The sequence below is a fragment of the Myxocyprinus asiaticus genome, chromosome 41 (assembly GCF_019703515.2).
Source record: "Myxocyprinus asiaticus isolate MX2 ecotype Aquarium Trade chromosome 41, UBuf_Myxa_2, whole genome shotgun sequence".
Classification (NCBI taxonomy): Eukaryota; Metazoa; Chordata; class Actinopteri; order Cypriniformes; family Catostomidae; genus Myxocyprinus; species Myxocyprinus asiaticus.
The window spans coordinates 33,348,378-33,366,705 of NC_059384.1; the positions used below are offsets into that span (position 1 = coordinate 33,348,378).

At 37.7% G+C, this 18,328-nt stretch overlaps 1 protein-coding gene across 6 annotated transcripts in view; it reads right to left on the minus strand.

The window, feature by feature from the left end:
• Positions 1 to 18,328, minus strand: part of LOC127431841 (histone-lysine N-methyltransferase 2C-like) — a 257,762-nt gene that overhangs the window by 153,419 nt on the left and 86,015 nt on the right. For all 6 annotated transcript variants that reach the window (XM_051682432.1, XM_051682434.1, XM_051682436.1 and 3 more), the window contains exons 4-5: positions 14,890 to 15,040; positions 2,229 to 2,444 (exon numbers count right to left, since the gene is read on the minus strand). In XM_051682432.1, coding sequence (XP_051538392.1) covers positions 2,229 to 2,444; positions 14,890 to 15,040 — 367 coding nt within the window. The remainder of the gene's footprint in view (positions 1 to 2,228; positions 2,445 to 14,889; positions 15,041 to 18,328) is intronic.

Consider the following 18,328-nt stretch of genomic DNA (forward strand, 5'->3'; position numbering starts at 1 on the left):
ATCTTCACAGATCTTAAGTGCAGGTTGAGTAGCAGGAGGGGGGTTGCAGGAGGTGTTGGTGTTTGTGTGAAGTGAAGGTCAGAGTGGGTGTGGGGCGTGAGATTGGGCCTTTCAAATCTGCAGTAGAACACATTCAGGTCATCAGCAAGTTGTTGGTTCCCTACAGGGTTGGGGGTAGGAGTCCTGTAATTTGTGAGTTGTTTAATGCCACTCCACACTGATGCAGGGTCGTTAGCTGAAAAAATTGTTTTTCAGCTTCTTAGAGTATCATCTTTTAGCCACTCTGATTTCCCTGTTCATTGTGTTCCTGGCCTGATTGTACAAGACTTTATCCACAACCCTGTAAGCATCCTCTTTGGCCTGATGAAGCTGCCTGAGCTCTGCTGGAAACCACGTTTTGTCCTAGTAGGAATGCACATATCCTCACAGAAACTGATATATGATGTCACAGTATCTGTGAGTTCGTCAAGGTCTGTGGCTGCAGCCTCAAAAACACTCCAATCTGTGCAATCGAAGCAGGCTTGTAGTTCCCGCTCTGCTTCATTGATCCATCTCTTTACAGTCCTTACTACTGGCTTGGTCGATTTTAATTTCTGCCTGTAGGTTGGAAGAAGAACCAGACAGTGATCAGAGAGTCCCAAAGCTACTCTAGGGACAGAGCGATATGCATCCTTTATTGTTGTGTGATCCAGTATGTTCCTGTTTCTGGTGGGGCATATGATGTGCTGTTTGTATCTGGGCAGTTCACGTGTGAGATTTGCTTTGTTAAAATCCCCAAGAATAATAATAACTGAGTCCGGGTATTGTTGTTCCATATCTGTGATTTGATCAGCCAGCTGTTGCAGCACTGTGTTCAAACACGCGTTTGGTGCGATATACACACTCACCAGAATACACTAGGAAAACTCCCGCAGCGAGTAGAAAGGCTTACACTTAATAAAGAGTGCTTCCAAATTAGGACAGCACATCCTCTTTAACGTTGTTACATCTGTACAGCAACTTTCATTGATATAAAAGCATGTTCCACCGCCTTTCGTTTTCCCCATTAACTCCGCGATGCGATCCGCTCTGAACAGCTGGAAGCCCAGCAGATATAACGCACTGTCCGGAATGGCTTCACTCAGCCAGGTTTCTGTGAAGCACAAGGCAGCAGAGGTTGAAAAGTCCTTGTTTGTGTGGGTGAGGAGATGCAGTTCATCTGTTTTGTTAGGAAGAGAGCGGAGATTCGCTAAGTGAATACTCGGCAGCGCTGTTCGAAATCCGTGCCGACGGAGATTGACCAGCGCACTGGCTCATCTCCCTCACCAGTGTCTCCAAATAAAATGTCTAGCAAAAGTTCTGAATATTCGAAAACTGAGAAAAGATTGTCTGGTATATGCTGTTGAATGTTCAGCAGTTCGTCTCCGTTAAAACTGACTGGAAAAAGACTACTAAACACAGGACAAACAAACAAAAACAACAAAAGAACTGAGGAGCTCCACACCGAGGCAGCCATCCGCGGCGCCATCATGATGATCATGATATTATGTTTATTGTGTTTATTGATGCATTGTTTTTTAGTATGTTTGATTATGTTTTTAACTGTATAGCACTTTGGTATGAATTTATAATCTTTAAAGTGCTTTATAAATAAAATTGTATTGTATTGTATTGTTTCATGTTTTAAGCAAGCAAATCAGTAAAGTTGTCTGTTTTCATATTTAGTCTATGTTATCCTAATTATTTTGCATATTGTCAGACATCTTGAAGTTCAAGGTAATTTTAATGTTTGATTTTAAGAACATTTTGCCATCTTTTATGACAGACAATTTTGGTAGTGTTGTGTTGACACTTGATGCTTAATGTAAAATCTGGGTTGTGAAGCAAAACCAGTCGAGAATCACTGCACTAGCACATGAAAAAGCCAAAACACAGTAACTACACCAACACTAAACTGAGAAAAATCCCTTAAAATCTTCGATTGTTCAGCTAAAAAAGATTATAAAATAGTTTACTCTGAATCTGAGCAAATCTGAGCATTGTTGATCCAACCCTGATTTTGGTCATAACTAAATTTTGGAAAAATGTATAGTTGCTGTATTTTGCCTTTGCAGGGCAGTATCAATGGCCTAAGACATAGATAATCTAACAGACATGTACTAAAAGCAACAAAACTCCAATTTTTATTTCACACTCTTTCCAAACTACTGTCACAATCAGCGACAGAGACATCAGCAGTAATAACTCACTTTTTCAGGCCGCTCCCTCGATGCCCCGGGCTCCGGTTGTTGTCATTGTCGTCCAAGTCATTGTCGTCATCATGGTAATCATCATCCTTCTCCGAGCTGCCGCGGCGGTTACGGATGTGCAGTGGGACGTAACCGGGCGTGGGTCCAAACAGCTTCAGCTCACCCTGACCCAAGAGACTCTTCTCTCCACAGTAGCAAAAGGCACACAGCTTTTCTCTGATGAAAGAGAGAAGAGATATGGAGTAAAGACTTCAGATGTGGACTTTAACTATTAGGCCAGAAATATAGTCTTGACAAGTAAACAAACACAAATGTGAATGCTTGACCAATGCATTGCTAAACATGCGATCTCACTGTACAAGGTGAAGTGTGTAACTTCGACACCAAAACGGAAGTGTAAATATAATGTAGAATACTGTTTTCAAATGGGCTTCCTGAACACTCCCTCCAGTGTTCCATTGGTCGAAAAACAGACAGTCCCGCTTCAAACTACTGGTTGAGCAAATCAGTCTAACAAGCAGACTGGCAAACTCCAAAAAGGACATCAGTGAAAATAGTCCATATGACTCATGTGTTATATTAAAAGTTTTCTGTAGTGAAAGCTTTGTTCACTGACAATCTTCCCCTCCGCCGGAGTTCACATAATCATATTTTCTGATATGCGAGAACCAATGGCGTTTGGAATCACTGACAAAGTTTACATGCACTTAAGAAAACTGTCTATTCTAGGGTTTTTTGTAGAAAGCAGCATTCTGAAACATCATATAAACTGCTTAAGGGATTAAGATAAAGCGGTTTAACACACCTGGGTTTCTCCCGGAGAACAAGGCTTAATGTGGTAATGTAAACACATAAGCAGCGTTCTAACAGGTTTTGATGAGTGTGCATGTGCGTGAACAGACCGGACAACAAACATCATAGGATGGAGCCCAACAACAAGTCAACACAGAAGAAAGAATTCTCAGACAAATATTTCTGAGAGTACAGTGGGAAAAGCACATACACTATAATCTATGCCCATTTTTACGTATATGTGCTCAGGCACACTGGGGGAATCCTGGAGTTTTACGTAAGAGGGGAATCCCCACTATTGCAGCGCAATTCCGCTGCAGGTCGTGATGGAAAGTTAAGGAAACAAACAGCAAAAATTCTGTAATATCTGGAAGTAAACGAAACAACAGAGAACAAAATTGTGAAGTCTTCCTTGGATGCCATGTTTGTTATTTACACAAGCATCACAGGGAAATTACATTGCTGTGGAGAAAGCTGTTTACTGACCAAGCCACAGCTATATGGCAGTTAAGAGTAAACCGCTTACACAGTGCATGTAAACCGGAACACTGTTTTCTCTGAATAACCCACTTTCATGCAATAAGCCGCTTTCAAGTGTCCATGTAAATGTAGTCAATGTCACGACCTTGCACGATGCATCAAAAGGCTTCTTTACTTAACTGAACAAAAGCACAAACGATATAGCTATAGCAGAGGGAAAAATTTTCATTGAATAATGATAAACTTCGGTCTGTTCCTCACACAAAGCTGACATCACATGACTCGAGAAGACTTGGAATACAGCGCATGCATAATATGGACTACTTTTACGATTAAATAAAAACAATTGTTGGTGCCTTGGAAATATAAAATCATCTTCCACTTTCGTTGTGTGGAAAAGAAAAGCTTGGACTTTCTGCAAAAGACCTAATTTAGTGTTCCACAAAAGAAAGAAAATAATATAGGTTTGGAATTGGAACAACATGAGGGTAAATTATGAATGCTATTTAATGACTGAATGATGAATGAAATTTCTATTTTTGTCATTAACATTTTTTTATTGATTCCACACATAAAAAATAAATAAAAATAAAATACAAAATTAGGACAGAGCATAAATACATGGAATCATTAATATCCCTATTATTCCCACCCAACCCATATAAAGCTCCGTCGCTAAGACTCTGAATCAGCAAAGAACAGTACACAGATGCTTCGTGACCCTCAACATTAGTAGTCGAAGACGTGGAACTGTAAAGATCAAGGTAGAATACTTTAAAGGCTTTATTTATTTTTATCTACTTTTCTCCCTTTTTGGAATGCCCAATTCCCACTACTTAGTAGGTCCTCGTGGTGGCACGGTTACCTTAATCTGGGTGGCGGAGGACAAGTCTCAGTTGTCTCCGCTTCTGAGACAGTCAATCCATGCATCTAATTACGTGGCTCACTGTGCATGACACCGTGGAGACTCACAGCATGTGGAGGCTCATGCTACCCTCCACGATCCACACACAACTTACCACGTGCCCCACTGAGAGCGAGAACCCATAATTGCGACCATGAGGATGTTACCCCATGTGACTCTACCCTCCCTAGCAACCAGGCCAATTTGGTTACTCAGAAGACCTGGCTGGAGTCACTCAGCAAGCCCTGGATTGAACTCGTGACTCCAGGGGTGGTAGTCAGTGTCAGTACTCGCTGAGCTAACCAAGCCCCCCTTTAAAGGCTTTATTCATATCAGTGGCTGAGGTAAATATATTACCATCAGCAGATTTCATTGAGGGAATGGTAGAAAAAGACCGTCTTCTTTATATATCTAGCTAGAATTTCCCTGCCTTATCCCCCGACTCAAAATGACCATCTTGCCCTGAATAGCCAAAACTCCACCTTCCGTGACAAAATAGTATTATATATATTTCAATTGGGTCAATTCCCTGAGGCCATTAGACGACATTCGGCACTTCAGCTCTGCCTCTGCAGTTTTTATATTCCCTTCCAATTCCACAAGTTCTTGTGCTTTGGATTTTTTGGTCAATGAGGCATATTGTATTATCCGGCCCCTAAGAACAGCCTTAAGTGTCTCCCAAGCCACGCCCACAGAGGATACTGAGGACCAGTTGGTCTCCATATAGACATTGATTTCAGTCTTTAACATTTGTTGGAATTCAGGATTTTACAAAAGGGTGTATCCTTTTAAAGCACCAGCTATATGATTTCCTTTTTTCCATATGTGGCAACACCTCTAAACACACCAGGGTGTGATCTGAGACTGAAATGTTTCCAATTGAGCAATTAGCAACAGATGAAATGAGGGACTTAGATATATATAAAAAAAATCTATTCTAGAATAAATCTTCTGGACTGATGAAAAAAATTTATAGTCCCTAACAGATGGGTTTAAAAGTCTCCAAATATCTGAGAGACCAACATTTTTACACATCCTGTGCAGCGTCAATGTTGCTCTAGGGGGCTTGCACACTTTTGCTTCACTATGATCAAGGACTGAGTCCATCAAAAGTTTAAAGTCTCCTCCCAATATTATATCATGAGGGGTGCCAGCGGCTTGCAACCTCCCTTCAAGATCTATAAAAAAGCCCTGATCATCAATGTTAGGTGCATAATTATTGGCCAAAATAAGACTTTGTCCCTGAATTTCAGCTAAAACAATAATGACTCTTCCTAATTTATCTTTAACCTGTTTGAGACATTTGAATTGTAGATATTTACTTATCAGTGTAATGACTCCCCTGCTCTTACTTGAGCCAGCACTAAAGAAAACATGCCCACCCATATCTTCCCAAATTTTTCAGCTTCCTGTGGAGAAAGGTACGTTTTTTGAGGAAACACTATATCATATTTCTTACATTTAAGAAGAGAAATAACCTTCCTTCTTTTTATGGGGTGCCCAAACTCATTCACATTCCACGTGGAGAGAGACAATCCACTCATATTAACATTTTGACATATAAGAAAAATAAATCATGTGTCAAAAACAAGATTATAAAGACCACATTCCAACATTACTGCAACAATCAAAACCCGAACATCCCCCTGAACAAAAATTACAGAAAAAGGAAAAATATGCGCATTAACCCCATGCACCACAGCGCCAACTGGTGTTCATCCCTCCAAACTCAAACAGTCCATGCACGCCTACGAGGCCTGCTATGTCGAGCAGATTTGGAAAGAGCCCATCCAGGAATTTCACCATATCCTGACCCTCTACTCCCTCAGGAACTCAGACGATACGGACGTTATTCTGCTGGCTACGGTTTTCCATGTCCACCAACTTCTCCCAGAAATCCACCTTGGTCGCTAGCGGTTTAGCAGATAATTCCCTCTCCGATGACTCCAGGTAATCGATCCGTTTCTCGACATCCCCCACTCTTGTAACCACATCAGTAAACTTTGTCTCCATGGCAGTGATCGATCGACATATCACAGCAAGATCCTTCAAGTCAGCAATGACCTTCGTCAGCACTGCCGACATGTTAAGCATCTCTCACCGCATTTCCCATACCTCCCCGACTAAATCGACTCCCAGGCTTGTGGCCTGCTCGGGGGCGTCAGCTTGAGCACTCAAGTGTCTTTTAATGTCTCCAGAGCCCGAGGATTTTGAATTCTTTGACATATTGTCCTCAGAGTGTATCTAATCTCACCGGTTTATGTCATTAAAAGTATTAAAATTAGCAAAGTGCGCAGAGCTCGCCGTTCACACATCCGATCCTCACATGGTGTCACGGGACCCCCAGAGAATAATTCCTTTAAGATTTTCAGACTTTCTGCGAGTCAGCAGTGTTAGGTGTAATCTGATTACAAAGTAATTAGTTCGAGTAATCTTTTTGTATTTTAAATTACTGTAAACAGATTACAGTTACTTGCGTGTAACAATGAACAAGGTGGAATTAGTTGCATCAGGGTTGCTGCAGAGTTTTTAAAATCAAATTTAAGACTTTAAGACATTTTTCAAGACCTGAACAAATAAAATTAATACTGTATCCCCATATCAAAACAGACCCATCTCAAAACAGTCTCAAAATAAATCATGTATCACAGACTCTTACTTAAACAGGCAGAGGCACACATTCAACATGGCCTTAACAATGCTTATCAGTAAAACAGGGTAGGATATATGCGTTTAAAATTCTCAAGACATGTTTTCCACACATACATACATACATTATATATATATATATAAATACATACACACACACACACATACATACACTATATTGCCAAAAGTATTCGCTCACCCATCCAAATAATTGAATTCAGGTGTTCCAATCACTTCCATGGCCACAGATGTATAAAATGAAGCGCCTAGGCATGCAGACTGCTTCTACAAACATTTGTGAAAGAATGGGCCGCTCTCAGGAGCTCAGTGAATTCCAGCATGGTACTGTGATAGGATGCCACCTGTGCAACAAGTCTAGTAGTGATATTTCCTCACTACTAAATATTCCACAGTCAACTGTCAGTGGTATTATAACAAAGTGGAAGCGATTGGGAATGACAGCAACTCAGCCACGAAGTGGTAGGCCACGTAAAATGACAGAGCGGGGTCAGCGGATGCTGAGGCGCATAGTGCGCAGAGGTCGCCAACTTTCTGCAGAGTCAATCGCTACAGACCTCCAAAGTTCTTGTGGCCTTCAGATTAGCTCAAGAACAGTGCATAGAGAGCTTCATGGAATGGGTTTCCATGGCCGAGCAGCTGCATCCAAGCCATACATCACCAAGTGCAATGCAAAGTGTCAGATACAGTGGTGTAAAGCACGCCGCCACTGGACTCTAGAGCAGTGGAGACGCGTTCTCTGGAGTGACGAATCACGCTTCTCCATCTGGCAATCTGATGGATGAGTCTGGGTTTGGCGGTTGCCAGGAGAACGGTACTTGTCTGACTGCATTGTGCCAACTGTGAAGTTTGGTGGAGGGGGGATTATGGTGTGGGGTTGTTTTTCAGGAGCTGGGCTTGGCCCCTTAGTTCCAGTGAAAGGAACTCTGAATGCTTCAGCATACCAAGAGATTTTGGACAATTCCATGCTCCCAACTTTGTGGGAACAGTCTGGGGATGGCCCCTTCCTGTTCCAACATGACTGCGCACCAGTGCACAAAGCAAGGTCCATAAAGACATGGATGAGCGAGTTTGGTGTGGAAGAACTTGACTGGCCTGCACAGAGTCCTGATCTCAACCCGACAGAGCACCTTTGGGATGAATTAGAGGGAAGACTGCGAGCCAGGCCTTCTCGTCCAACATCAGTGTCTGACCTCACAAATGCGCTTCTGGAAGAATGGTCAAAAATTCCCATAAACACACTCCTAAACCTTGTGGAAAGCCTTCCCAGAAGAGTTGAAGCTGTTATAGCTGCAAAGGGTGGGCCGACATCATATTAAACCCTATGGATTAAGAATGGGATGTCACTTAAGTTCATATGTGTCTAAAGGCAGATGAGCGAATACTTTTGGCAATATAGTGTATATATATATATATATATATATATATATATATATATATATATATATATATATATATATATATACACACATATATATATATATATACACATATACACACACATATATATATATACACATATATACACACACACATATATATATATATATATACACATATATACACACACACACACACACACACACATATATATATATATATATATATATATATACACACATACATACATACATATTATATATATGTATATACATTATATTAAAATTGGTTTATGTACTATTATATAAAAAGATACAAATTAGAGCCCCCAAATTTAAGACCACTTTAAATAAAAAAATAAGACTTTTGTTGTATCATTTAATATATTTAAGACTTTTTATGACCTTACATTTTGGAAAACTGAATTTAAAACATTGAGACTTTTTAAGGATCCGCGGGAACCCTGTGCATGTAAAAACGAAAATATTTCTGCGAAAAGGGTTAGACAGTAACTTAAGGCAACTATAAATGTGTTTACATTGATGAAGTACTCAGCAAAGTAATCTGATTACAATTTTAGAGAAGGAATACATCATTTGTAATGGTTTACTCTTTTTAAGTAAACTGCACAACACTGTGAATCATACACAAAAGCCGTTTTAGCACAAATAATAATCTAGCACCTCTGGAATTAATTTACGCCTCTTATTCACTCTAAATTTAACGTAACCTTTTTTGAAATCCTACACATTCTATCACCCGCATAAACAGCCCTGATTTGTCTCTCTCCTGTCCTTTGGCTGTTTGTGTTTGTTTTTGGCGGCAATATTGTCCTCGTAAATTACATGCTTGTTGGCAAATCTTAGTGAAATGTCATAATTGTCAGCGCACTCTCATTAGAGTTCATGTATTTCCTGTAACACTCTTTGGCAGTGTGTGAGTGTGTTCATGACAGCTGCTGACAGTGGGAGATGTGATGCATGTGAAGTAATGTCTGATGGGGGTCTCCTCTCCTCACACATGTTGCTAATGGTGCTGCACATTAGTGAGAGCACAATCTGTGCTAATTGGGATCCAAAAAAGAGCTCTCTCTCATTTCACTAATAACAGCAGCAGACCCTCAGTGTTCCCCTCCCCCCAACTCACTCGCTTTCCAACAGAGCATGCAAAAAAAACACACGCTCACTGTGACCACACATACACACGTGCTCACGTTAACATACGCAAACACAGGAGGCCCTCTCTGATCTTGTGTTTTAACACACCCTCTCTGCTAATTTTTTCTGCTCATTATAAGCGGTCTCAGATCGTTCATTTATTATTGAAAATTAATTCACATTCCAAGGTGTAAAAGGACGCATCACCACAATGCCAACTCGAGTTGTGAATTCATTTACAAAAAAATCATCAGTCTGACCATCGACTGTTGTCTAAGGTTTACAACTCAAATGTTTTTGTAGTCAACAACAGCAATGTAAAAATGATTTTTCACTATATCAATTCTTAAAATATTTTAGCCTAAGCAAAACAGATATGACTGCAGTTGGGCAGAGAATGAACGTGACAGTGGCTACGTTTACATGCACCCTCATAATGCGATTAAGGCAATACTGCGATTAAACTAGGGCTGGGCGATATGTAAAAAAATATATTTTTGCAATAACTGCCTTAAAAAATATCACGATATCCGATTACATAGTCAACCCCCCTGCCGAGGGTCGGTGATTTTTTTTTGCTTTATTGATTTTGTTTTAAAAATGTAATTCATTGAAACATAAGACATTTCTAAATTCAAACTACACTTTAAACTAAATGAAAAAAGCAATTAAAATAACGAAGAGATCAAAAAATCTTATTTAAACACCTCCCCCAATCCAAACATTTACCGTCTCCAACGGCTCCATTTGCCATCTCGCAAGCATCCGTCAATGACAACAGGTGGAAAATTACTAATAGCCTACAGATTAAGAACTAAAGACAATTATAAATGTAAAGATAATAATAATCATAATAATAAATAAACCTAATAAATTCCCTTGTGTTCCCAAAAAAATGCTGCCAAATGTGTGTTCTTATTGAATTTGTGTTTGTACTGCGTTTTAGTAATACAGTTTATGCTGCCTAAAGAAAAGAAAATAGAACTAAATTTTAGGTTCAAGGTGAACGTGTCTTTTATTACTTTATGATTAAATCACTTTCGTCTTTGTTTCTTTAATACAAAGAAATATAGTACTGAACCTGCAGAGCTGCATGCACAATTAAAGCCCGACCGATATGGGATTTTTGAGACCAATACCGGTACCGATTTTAGAGAGGGAAAATTCACAGATTACCGATATGGTGACCGATACAGCTAATTTTTGAGCTGGAATGAAAACAGACCTTTTCTATGTGCATTGTGCACCGATATGACTATGCAAAGGCTGCTTTCTTAAACAAATATTTTTATCAAAGAACATTTGACATTATTATTATACACTGTCAACAAATTCTAGAAACGAACACTGAGAAAATAGAGAGTAAATAAAAATACAATAAATAGCTAAATAAACATCAGCAATACTGTTTAGTATAAGTCAAATGCTCACCATTTAAATAAATAAAATAAATAAGAATCAGTACTGTATGTTTAGTATGTCAAATGCTGACCATTAAAATAAAGAATAAATAAAAATAAAATAAATGGCTTAATTAACATCAGTACTGTTTAGTATCAAACAATGGCTGACCATTAAAATAAAGAATAAATAAAAATAAAATAAATAGCTTAATAAACATCAGTACTGTTTAGTATAAGTCAATGGCTGACCATTAAAATAAAGAATAAATAAAAATAAAATAAATAGCTAAATACACATCAGTAGTACTGTTTTAACCCAGTCAAATGCTGACCATTAAAATAAAGAATACATTAAAATAAATAGCTACATAAACATCAGGGGCCGGTTGCACCAGCTATACGTATGTTACAACTAAGCCTAGTTGTGGCATAAATGGGCACTAAGTCACAATTTATGCTCTATTAAATATTTGAGCGTTGCACCATTAAATTTATGTAGGACATAACCCTACGTATAAACTAAATATATGTGGAAGCCTCCGACCAGGAGTAACTGATGGAATAAAAAAGCAGACTCATTTAATGACATCAATGAGCTCATGTTTTGGTTGACAGGCATCAGTCCTTTCGACATATATGATGATGTTGGCATTTATACTCATTTACATTTATGAGAGAGAAATAAAAAACGTACTTTTAAGTATGAAACCGATCTAACGGTGCCGTTTTTAGGGTGCGTCGCCCGGTGTCAAGTTTTAACACATTCAAAATATATATATAGGATATTAAAATGAATAAATGTCTATTTTTCCAGCCTGTTGTATTAGTATGTATCACCCCTCATTTATTTTAGATACAGTTCCTATATATTATTATTTACACAGGGCAAATATACTATTTATTAAATCTACTTTTATTACGTATCCTATTTTAATGTCTAGAAAACCAGACTTTTAAATATTATATTTTATAAATGCAACGACTGGAATTGTTCGGTTGAAGGGGGTACCAAACTGTGAATCCTGAACAAAACAGTTTGGTGAATACATGTTTACACATTAGCTTCCACTCAGCTGACAAGCAATGAAAGTAGCTACGTGATTAGCTAGTTAGCTGTAAGCTTGTTGCCACAGAGAGTAAAAGGTTTGATTTACTTTCCAGCACTGTGTCTCACCAGCTAGGTAACAGCAAAGCGTGAAATCAACACTCAACAGACACAATCCACTCACCACACTGTTGTCTGATGAGCTGCAAAAAGATGCTCTGATGTTTACATTTCAATCTGCTACCTTACTGACTGCACTGACAAACTATAGGTGGCTAACAGCAAACAGATGTAATAAACATGAGAGACATGGTTGTCAGGGACAGGGTTAATGTTATACTAGTTATATAAAATGATGGGGTAATTTTTTATTAACTTTCCAGTATGTATTTCACAAACTAGTTAGCAATTTAATGAGAAGAGATCGCTCAAATCCGCACCGTTCAACTCCGCCCTGTCTGCAGAACCACCGTCAGCTCAGAGTCAGCTCTGAAAACAAGAGAGTCGGAGTGCGCTCTGCTGGACAAACTGTGTAATGACACCAATTCTAAAGTATTGTTTTCTGCATTATATGTTTTGAAAAAACGTTTTCATATCTGCGCATATTGGAAAAACAGAGGCCAATACCGATATATCGGTCGGGCACTATTCACAATGCATGCTTACCGCATGAAAATAAAGTGAACTAAACTCACAGCACCTCCCGAGATGATCGGAGATCATTTGCAGAATTCTCAAGGATGACATTATTCTTGCAAACAGTTTTCAGACGAATAAAACAGAGAAAAAGGAGTGACAACTCTTTATATGCGCTTGTCCCACGAGACAGGCTCATGCTGCACGTCTCTGAACAAACAGCGAATCAGGTGAATTTTTTTGCTTTATTGATTTTGCTTTAAAAATTTAATTCCTTTACTGAAACACGAAAAACATAAACAAAAGACATTTCTAAATTCGAATTGCACTTTAAACTAAACAAAAAATTTAAAACAAGTGATCAAAAAATATTTTTTAACCACCTCCCCAAATCCAAACATTTACCGTCTCCAACGGCTCTGTTTGCATAATGGAATCCGCAATGCATGCCAACCACGAGGAAATGAAGCAAACTAAACTCACAGCACCTCCTGAGATGATCGGAGATCATTTGCAGCATTTTCACAGATGACATTATTATTGCAAACAGTTTTTAGATGAATGAAACCGAGAAAAAAAGAGTGATAAATCTTTAAATGCGCTTGTCCCGTTGTCCCAAACAAACAGACGAATCAGACAAGAGCATTGACGGCTTTTTTTGATCTGTTCTTAAAAATATAAGAAGTGTGTTTCTTCAAGCGCGTGTCTTTGTTTCTAACGGCATTTCTTGTCACGTGTCACTCCGAGACGTCTTACAGGTCACTCGGAAATGGCAGTTTCTTGCACTGTTCCAGCAGTGGTGCTCCCCAACTGCAGAATCGACAGCCACATGGCAAAAGAAAACATATTTCACGAGTTGTGAATGTCCGTTTGCAGTCTTAATTGAATGTTGGTGAGATAAAATAGACCGTATTCTGCAAAAAATAGCAAGTAGATCTTTCAAATAAGTTTGTCCTCACGGGCGGAACACAGCAACATCCAGCACGTGTATTCCGGTTTACAAACAAGTAACTTTTATGAACCGATTCTCTTTAGTGAATCAAAACAGACAATGCATCCAGTGTAGTCGAAAATGACTCTTATTAACCGGTTCTTTTAATAAATGGTTCAAAAAGACTCACAAACTGACTGACTAATTTTCCTTGTGCCAAGCTGTATTTAAAGAAATATTTGCAACAAATTATTATTTTATATATATATATATATATTATTTTATAAAAAAGCAATAATCAGAAGATTGGCAAGTAGCATGAAAACAGGATTTAAGAGATTTTCCCAAATCATGTAAGCATCTTAATCTAATTATTCCTTATACTCGGATTATTGCAATAATCAGAGTATTGGTGTACATGTAAATGTAGCCAGTGCTTCGTTCATGACAGTCAAACATTCATGCTGTTTTACAATGTACAGCTGCCGACAGTGACAAAACTATGCATATTTGTCTATTTGACACCTATCCAAAGTCCTGATCATTACCATGTTTTTAGGACATGTAACAAAAACCATGTTAGTCAAACAGTTTATTTTTCTTAAAAAATTTTTTAAAAATAAATAAATTCCAGAACAAATAATTCTTTTCCAGGACATTTAGGTATTTTTCCCATTTTCCATGACTTTTCCAGGACGAATGGGAACCCTGAATATTGATGACTCATGCACTACACAGGTGCTTGTCCAGTCAAATCTCTAGAATGAGAATGTCCCTCCCCCTAATCCCACCTGCAACCTACTTAGAAGCAAATCATGTTTATTAGGAAATATATCAACACAGGAAAGAAAATTGCATTTGTCAAGCAATTTCATGGAGGCTTTAAAAAATACTTTTGATCTAAAGGCTTATGATTAAATGAATAAAATTAAATGAATTTTTCCTTGCCACCATTTCCTTGCATTGTATGGACCTACAGAAAACAGAATATTCATTAAAATGCATAGACAAATGTGAAACTTTTATTTTTTTTTTTATTTTTTTTTTAACACATTTATATAAGACAGTTTTCATTTCAACCCCCTTTTTTTTTTGGTCACTACATAATTCCCATTCTTAAATGTGTGCTATTTCAAAGTTACGATGAATTTGTTATTTCACTGACATTTGGAAAATAGTCATAATAAAGAATGAGTAAGAGTGTCAAAATTTTTGCTAGTGTGTGCGACTCAAAGAATGAGTGCGGGCTCTCTGTCTCACACTAACCTAGTTTTGGTTTTTCTGTTTGTGGAGGCGGATGAGCCAGCGGAGTCTTCAGACATGGAACGTTGAAACAGTGGGGACAAAGGCCTCTCATCTCTGGGACTGAAATCTAGCAGATCAGCAAAGTCGTCATCATTTTCCAGCTCAGCCACATCTGTGTTCACAAGAGACATTGAAGAGTGTCACTATTTTTATATATTGTTCCCATTCAAATAGCATCCTTGAACAACAAAGTATGATTATGGCTGCATGATTATGACAAAAATCATAATTGCTTCGATTATTTCCTTTGATATTGTAATTGAGAGTATTCCTTTCCATTAATAGAATTTACATTAAAATATATATATATATATATATTTTTTTTTTTGTGTGTGGGGCAGTTGCATGCCATATTCTTTATGTAGGCTTTAGATCAAAACAACTTGAGAAATGTGTTCCTTAATTGCTTTAATATTTTAATTGCATGAAAAAAAAAAAGTGTTATTCACATTTTGAATAAACTGTACATAGTATAATTTATATAGTGAGCATTACTGATATGCCTTTAGAGTAATTTAAATGCGTCAATCATTTTTTTTTTTTTTTTGCCACAACAGGAGTACACCTAAATGGAATGCTGTAACTGACACTTATATAATTGTGACAGCTGTAATTGTAATCTCAATTATTATTATTTTTTGATTAATTGTGCAGTCCTACAATAAAGGATTCAAAATTATTCAAGTGGAGCATATTTACTAGTGACAGATCGATATCTGGCCATTTTGAGTTTATTGCCATCATATAATAGACATTACACACTTTCTGTGAATTATGAGATAATATTGTATAAAATAAGTAGTCAGAAATGTTATGTAGGTCTAAATTGCTTTAAAACATATTACATTGTGTTATGCATATTGGTATTACATTGGCTTCCAGTCAGCCTGATTTTAGAATGAGCCACTGAAAAACCCAAATTGGTTGAACGATAGTGGCGAAAGCAATTTCAACTTTTCACACAAGCCATCGCCTCACTTTGCTATGATGTCTAAGATAAACCCATAACCAATAAACAAAGGGGGACTACATTCTTAGAAATTACTGACTCTAAAAACACACCATGACTCATCATCAAAACTTTGATACAATCAAACAACAATTATTGATCAAGCGTTCTGACAAAACCACACATGCAAGCTGGTTTTCCCAGAAAACACATCATACGCCCACTGGATTTGTGGAAACTGTTGTAGATGTTAAGAATGCGGTCTTGCAGCACTGAGCAATGTGACGTTCATCTCTCTGAACACATCATCTGCTGGTGCTGCATTTAATGTAGCACAAGAACAAGAGCTGTCAGACAGAGACTTGGTTCCCTCAATTCATTGACCTGCATGAAGCGATTGAAGATGAGGAAACATATCTATAAACATATATCTAAAGATTGTACTACATTTCATCTAAAGCCATCTTAACACACATCTTTATCCAAAGTGTGAAATGTCACACATACCACAAAAAGGTGCATGCATTGTTATACTTTTAGGTAAAATCAACCTACAAATGGCTTATTTTAACCTTAAAAAAAATAAGCTTTAAGGTATTAAAAGCTTTAACTTAGCAGTGTAAAGATGCCTTAATATAGGCTAAAGAAACACACATAAATGGAGCTATTGGCATGAATCTCAAACACTCCAAACACAATAACTCAAATATTACCGCAACACAAGCCACATTCAGGATTTTTTTTTTTTTTCTCTGTGGATGCTGACACTTTGTCCTTCATACAATTAGACAACAACAGAAAAATATCACAAATACACAAAAAAAAAAAAAAAAAGACAAAAAAAAAATGAACAAAAAAAAAAAAAAGCCACTACTATGAGAGCGGTGACCTTTGGATCAACCTTTCCAGGGATGAAAACCATCTTGCCCACACAGCACTTGCTAAAACGATGTTTGAAAAAGCAGAACATTGTTTTTCCATTGCAGAAGAGAGCACTCATTTCAGGAGACATAAGAGAGAGGGAAAACAGTAAAAAACCTGGTGTGTATCTACATTACTAAAGAAGATGACAACACTTCCGTGTGGCATGAAGACTGTCTATATCTGTTATGAAACAGTCAATTTCCCAACATGCACAGATGTAGCTCATGAGGGGAGCTTTTGGGATATGGACATGTAGTCACTGTGCCATAAAAGCAACATTGTGTTAATGTTAAGACAGAAGACAAAAACAAAATTGAACAGTTTAGCTCTTCAGTTAGTTCATGATACATTACACTTAAATTCCAATTCGTAATTACAAAAGTTTCAGCATTTAACAATCAAATAGCTGGGATATTGATTGAATTTTGCAGCAACAATGAGAATATAATATGATTTTAATGAGAATATTAATTTGGCCATTACGTTTTCTAAGATTTATCATTAGACTAGTTTAACAACCCTTTACTTGTGTTGCAATTTGTGAGTCAGATATCGTTAAGACATGGAATTGGTAAGAGTTGTTAAATTCAATACATTTTCGTAAATCAGTTCAATGGATCAACTTACAACTTGTCCTGCATTAAACATGTTGAATCTACTTGGCAAGAATGAATGTTTAGTCGAAATGGGTTCTCTGAAGAGACAAAAAATATATATATATATTCCATTAAGGGGTTAAACACCTGAAATTATAGAGATTAGGGCAGTCAAGATTAAGAAATTTCGGATGGCGCTTAATTGTCATAAGGCAAGGTCACATTTACCTTTGCATGGCAAAAATCCATGGGCAAAGGTGTGGGTGGACATTAAGCGTGTGTCAAACCAGCAAAAAAAGTAATTTCTAAGCAGACTCTTTTAAACTGCTGCACTTTATACTCTGGAAGTGAAGACAAAAAGAAACTCGCCCATAAAATGATATCCTTGTACACTGAAAATATTCAGTGTAGCTGTGTACGAAGCAACCCCCACACGGAGGTCACTGTTAAACCAAGCAAATCCCTTTAGAAAATCGCGGCGAATATACCCATCAAAGTTAATCAAACTTGAACTCTATGTGAAATACAGTAAGCAAGGGGGAATTCTTTGCTACCGGAAGTCCATCGCGCGAAATTCACGATTGTGTGGATTCCAATTGAGATCACTGTATTTCGCCTGTGGAATTTCACTGTGCGAAGGTAAATAAACTTCTTGTTCTACCACATCCCAAAGGTGGTCTATTGGATTCAGATCTGCTGACTGGGAAGTCCACTGAAGAACAGTGAACTCATTGTCATGTTCATGAAACCAGTTTGAGATGACTTTTCTTTGTGACGTGGCTTATTATCATGCTGGAAGTAGCCATTAGAAGATAAGTAAATTGTGCCCATGAAGGGATGTATATGGTCAGCAACAATACTCAAATAGTCTGTGGTATTCAAGCGATGATTGATTGGTATTAACAGGCCCAAAATGTGCCAAGAAAACATT